Source organism: Pristiophorus japonicus, chromosome 5 (genome assembly GCF_044704955.1).
Source record: "Pristiophorus japonicus isolate sPriJap1 chromosome 5, sPriJap1.hap1, whole genome shotgun sequence".
Taxonomy (NCBI): Eukaryota; Metazoa; Chordata; class Chondrichthyes; family Pristiophoridae; genus Pristiophorus; species Pristiophorus japonicus.
In genome coordinates this window covers 238,549,282-238,555,281 of record NC_091981.1, presented here as the reverse complement: position 1 = coordinate 238,555,281, position 6,000 = coordinate 238,549,282, and the positions used below count along the sequence as shown (strand labels likewise).

Sequence of the window (6,000 nt, the reverse complement as noted above, 5' to 3'; positions counted from 1 at the left end):
GCATCTCTGGAACATTAATCCATTACAAGTCCAGTAACATAACTGCAATGCCACCGTTCTTGTTGTCTGTACAAAATTAGAATAACTTACTTCCACGTACTGTTAAATGCCCTTGGGCTGGATCCAAGTATAGAATTCCTAAAAAATATATACAAGAGTCTTGTCGAATTCCTTTCTCATTCCTTAAGAGTGCATTTAAACTGAGAATAAACAAGGATATTGGGAGCAATGAGTGTGTCGTATCAATAGTGTGCGAAGTTAGATCAATTCACTGCAAAAAGCAACAAACTGAATGTCAGTTGTGTTGAAAGCGGCATAAAACATGTATGCGCTTGCTCTTATACTGTGTATTAATTCATCCGCAGCAACAAGCCTCAGAGTGAAATATTTGGTTATGGTGAATCTTCACAAGACAGCTTGCTGAATCTGTTTCAGGAATGAGAACATTACAGTCACAAGATAGGTTCGGATGAAGAAGGCCCTTTGGTTTATTTGAGTGAATCGAAGGAAGGAACAATTTGATTATGGCAAATGTGTGTGAGTAGATGGTGAATGAATGAAAGGGTTGTGACAAATCTTAGAGGAAATTTCGAATCACATTCTGCGAGAAATTAGGACGTTGCACCGAATTAATGCAAAAATATGACCGATCTCTTCAAGGAACTAGAGTCAAATGAATCTCCATGATAAACTGTTAGTGTCATAAGAAATTTCTGGAAGAAATTACGAATGCTTTTTTTGAGAGGCTCGTAACAAATTAGAAGATTTTGTCAAATCTTTGCAAGGCACAAGAATATCATAGTAATAATCCATCAAGAGACTCATCTCAGACGGTCCCTGAAACGAGGATGACTTGCTTCCACATGAGTTCACAGATGTTTCAATGAAGGACCCGATGTTCCAGTCCTGAACTCCAATTGAGGGGGTAGAAGATGCCTGTGCGTGGATTAGCATCATGGCAAATGGCATCTTGAGATGACAACGTCGCGATCTATCTCCACCAGTAACAAGCGAATAGTGGCAAATCCATCAGATGGGGATTTTCAAATCATCGTGAGAATGAGGAATGGAGAATCGGCGTGAAAACAGGCGTCACAAAGAATCACTGCCATTATTTCATGCAACACAGGATCAATGAATTAAATGCTGCACGGCGGTACCAAAACCTGACTCTGTGGCTTGAACTGTGATTTGAACGAAGTGCTAGTGATCAGAGAGAAACTCTTTGGTTGTGCAGCTGTTTCAAGCTGCGAAATGTGTTGCCTAACCTTGCAGCGCCGCAATTACAAGCTCTGCCACACAAATAACTGTTCGGCGAGCTGTAGTAAATGATCATCCCGTCCCCTACACTTCATTTCTATGCAGCTCACATACTGCCGAAGATCACACCACACTACAATAAACCTGCACTGTTTCCTATTCGTTGCATATTTGCAAGGAAAAAAGGGGGGGTAATTCTGCACGGACCTACTGCAATTTAAAAAAAATCCAAATCTTTAACCAGGGAATGCAGCCTGAAATGTACCAGATTGAGCGAGTGTATTAATGTTTATCGGTCTGAAATCTGGGGATAATAGAGCGGCGGCGGCGGCGCTGCATTGATTGGCTGGGCCGGAGTGGGGGGAGGCAAGACGGAGGGAGCGAGCGCGAGCTCATTTTCTATTGGCCCGGAGTTGGGAATAATTGTTGGAAAGCGCGAGGGCGAGTTGGAAGTGGGGGGCGGTTAGAGAGTGAAGCGGATGAAACGCTCTGTCCGATTGGTCAAGAGGTGAAGCCCTGAATGTAAACCCGCGTGCCATTGGTTGATGGCTGGCGGCGGGGGTTCTTGGAGGATAATTTTGTTTCCCCATTTTTTTCTTTACGCGGCTCGGCGAAGGGATGGAATAAAAAAAAATTAAACAAGAAAGAGTGGGGTGTGAAATGATACTGGCCGAGCTTCACACTCGGGGTTAAACCGTGTCTTCGTTGTGTGAGGGAGAGGAGTGGGGTGGGTGGGTGTGGGCCGCCGGCCGGACTGACAACAAGCGGACAGGGAGAGGGAGAGAGTGATCGAGAGGCCGAGGAGCCCCTGAGGAGCCATGGTAGCCGTGCTGCTGCTGCTGCTGGCGGCGGCGGCGGCGGCGGAGGAGGAGCGGCGGCAGCTGGCGGCGGAGAGAGTGCGGCCCAGACTGGGGGACAGCAACAGGAATCTCCTGGACTGAGGGATTTAGGCCTCGGCTCGTCCACTGCGCTACCAGGTCTGCTTGTGAGAGAGAAGGGTCTCCCTCCCTTTCCTTTCCGAAACATTCAAGGGGGGAAGGGGAGAGGGTGTGCGGATTTGTTTCCGACTCGGCTTGAATTGATGATTGATGGGGGGGATCCTGCACAGACTGGGGTATAGAAATCGGGACTGATCATATTGTGCAGGGTGGGGGGAGTGGGGAAGAGTTGTTTCTCACCCCCCCCCCTTTTTTGGCTGGAGCTGCTACACACAATATTACAACTTACAATTTTGTGTGGTGGGTGTTATTAGTATAATTTCGCATCCTCCTCAGTGCAACTCGGTACTTGAGCGAATTATCAAGCAGAGCCGCAAATGGTTAGTTGTCAGGAGCCATTCCCGGCACGTACGGAGCAGTGTGAAAATCTGCCTCCAGACTGTTCGATCTTCGTTTTAAATTAGTCACCTTTTCGGATCTTTTGCATTTTGGGGGGTGGGGGTGGAAGCACCGGTTTACTGGGATTACGTATCATCTTGAGGTTCAGGAGATCGAAGGAGGAGAAAAGAATAAAACCGAAAGAAACTTGGCGTTGGAAGGTGTTGAGCATAAAGCGCAGCTTCTGTAGGAAAAGTCAAGTAACAGGAAAATTATTTTTTTTTTAAAAGAAGAGGCGTTTCCTTTTTTGATGGAAGGAGGTTTAAGCTCCTGTCGGGAGAACTGACTTGTCTTTTGAGTCAGTGCATTCTTCCGATCGCTGTCTCCTTTAAGGAGTGTTGTGGACATAAATTATTATACAAGTGTTATTTATTTGCGAAAAACTGACGGTGTATATTTTCTTTATTTCCAGTTTGTTTAAGAAACAATGAAGAAGAACGGGTAGACCGGCGAGTTATCATCTGGCTTGTAGTGTTTTTTTTATTGTTGCTGTTCATGACTGGATTTTTCAATGTACCGAGTCGAGGGAGTGTTCTCCTGATCTGGATTCGTTTTAAATTGAAATGAAATAATGGCGACACGTAGGATCTGTCCAAGTGAGGAGGAGGATGGAGATGCAAATGGAAAAAAACACCCATCTGCTGGAGAGGACGAGGTACGGATGAGACCAGATTCGTGTATTAAAAAAAATTATATGGCGATTTAAGCGTTTATTCCTTTTTACATAACTCCTTGTACGAAGGGATCAGCAGTTGCTTTGTGGCTTTTGATATACTGTTTGTCGTCTTGCTCTATTGGGCGCACTGCCCGCCAGGCTCAACAGATTATGCTCCAGAGGTTTAGCTAGGGCTTGTGTATTACAGTTTTAAGCTTTTCTACGTCAGTAGTCTCCGCTGTAATTATGCACGATGTTGAATTGCTGTTCCTGGAATCGTATTTCAGCAAGTGCAAAAGCAGATTTGACATCATTCTGACTTTTGCATATGCATATATATATATATATATATATGTTGCTGAAAGAGGGTGAAATTTAAAATACGAATTTTGAAGCTGTTCTAGACTGATTCTAATTTAGTCATTTGTAGCAACAACGTATTTTTTTAAACAAAATTGATAATGTGAAGTCATTGAAGAGATGCGTTGTTGTAACGACTGGTGAACTTAAAAGTCCTGTGACATTTGAAATAATGGGCACTTTCCATTGATTTAATTCTTAAATGATCACTGAGCCTGGAGAGTATTTATCTAGTGTACTTATTTGCCGGCATCTACTGTGTTCTTTCTTAAAGGTACAGGTGGTTCACCAAATTAATGTGTGTGGTTTAATGGAAAAACATTACGTTGTAAAAGTATGGGTGTGACCTAGAGACAAGTGTTGCGTTTTACTGGAAGGTATATTGATGGTTAGAAGCTGGAACATGTATAGAGAGAATTTTACAACCTCCGTATGCAATGATCATTTGTATTTTCTAGAAATGTTTAATTATACCTGTACAAGAATGCAAAGGTAGACTATAGTTTGGGAATATACCCTGGTGAAGAGGATCTTGCATTACTGCCATTTCATGAAATATAATTGGACTGAATAGTGTGGATGATATTTAGAAACCTGAAGTGCTTTTTAACACCATTATTAATGGTCACAACATAGGTCTTTTTGGTCAAGATATTCTATACTGTTGAGATGTTTTTAGAGTAAGACACCTTGTATACTATGCTGCAAAACTTTAAATGTGCAAATAGTTGTTTTTCTGCAATATTAACTGTTTGTGTTTTTCTTAGAATTTTGTTCCTTTTTTTGTTCAGATCTTCAATATGTGCTGGAAAGCAACTTTTAAGAATATTTACATTATGAATATCCTGCTGCTAGTGCTTTGCCTCTTTAATTTTGAGGCTGAAATATTTTGCCAGTACAATGGCTAACAATATATAATCTTTGCATTTTGGATGAGGTGGTTTATTGATTGTAATTGGAAAACCTAACCTATTCTCGTTGCTGAAGTTAAACTAAAGAAAAGTGTGGATATGAAAATAACAGCAAACTATAAAAATAAGACTCATAAGTCTCTTTTTTTACCACTAGTAATGTATCGGATACAGCTTTTAGTGGTGTCATGAGAACAAGAAATATGAGCATTTCATTCAGATCCATTTTTTTAAAGCTGGAAACATGAGGCAATTCTTCTTTACAAAATTGGATTGCTATGATCTGAGTTGTACTACTTGTGGATGGGGGTTTGAAATAAACTGTTCCAGAATATATTTTTAACTTTTTGATCTGACGTAATAACCACATATTTGCATTATTTTACAACAATCCAAAAGACAAAGTTGTTTACAATTAAAATTATTTTAAGGATTATAACTAAAATGACTGCAGTATATGAAAGTTTTTATATTTAGGGCAGGTAGTGAAAGGTGGAGTTAATCAGATTAAAGTAGATTATTGGATGTGATATGACTGCTGATTTTGTAGAAAGTTAACATTGCAGAATGATTCGTGTGCAGAGCTACGTGACTTAAATGGCTTTTTTGTCCTGGTAGTTTGTTTAAAAATAAGTAAATCAGGGATTTGTTGAAACATTGCGTGAAATATCTGCGTAGTTGGTGTGTTCGTAGTTAGTATTGTCCGTGTTTATGCCCAGTACAGATTACTGTAAAAAGCATTCATCAATTATTGAGTACGCAGTTGCCCTTTGGATTCTGGTTATACAGTGTCTGTCTGGTTATAGCCCGTATAGCACTTGCTTTAGTGAAACTATCTACTGAATGTAATTTTATAATTTGATATTGAGAAATTATTACAGTTTTAATTATCCTAAAGCTGGATTGCAGACCTATTGAAAGGAATAGAATAAAGCAGAAATGTTTTTCTTTACATGTGATTTAAAAAAAAATAGTTTAACTGTTACTCGAAGTAAGACTTGATGGCTGGGGTGTTCCACTTCTAAGCTCACTAGTCTGACTTTCCTGTTCATCAAAATGAATGGAGAGAAAATCGTTAGTGAGCACACAAGTGGAGAACTTCAGTTGACTATCCTGTATCTATGTGATTAATCTATATTTTAATAGTGATTATTAACATAGTGTGCTTTAGAATTGAAATGTTTGTCAAAGTTACCCAAGGTACCATGCGACTGTAGTATAAATTGAATATTGTGTGTGATGATTTCAGCTCCTGAAGAATTCTAACACATTTGTACATGCAGTTCATTATGAGTGACTTGGCTTTTAGCATCAATTAAACAATTCTCGGTGAAAGAGCATCTAACACCCTGCTTTATGTTGTGAGATGGATTTCTTCAAGGTCTGCTCTTTTAAAGTCCATTCTATATTGGAGAACTACTTCCTGAAACAGATCTCC

At 40.3% G+C, this 6,000-nt stretch overlaps 1 protein-coding gene across 5 annotated transcripts in view; it reads left to right on the top strand.

The window, feature by feature from the left end:
- Nucleotides 1–1,998: 1,998 nt before the first annotated feature.
- Nucleotides 1,999–6,000, top strand: part of arhgap21a (Rho GTPase activating protein 21a) — a 306,788-nt gene continuing 302,786 nt past the window's right edge. For 4 of the 5 annotated variants that reach the window (XM_070881436.1, XM_070881434.1, XM_070881435.1 and 1 more), the window contains exons 1-2: nucleotides 1,999–2,237; nucleotides 3,049–3,291. In XM_070881436.1, the coding sequence (XP_070737537.1) occupies nucleotides 3,208–3,291 (84 nt within the window). In that variant the 5' untranslated portion in view covers nucleotides 1,999–2,237; nucleotides 3,049–3,207. Of the gene's footprint in view, nucleotides 2,238–3,048; nucleotides 3,292–6,000 lie in introns of those variants that run through there. The other variant, XM_070881438.1, reaches the window with a different exon arrangement.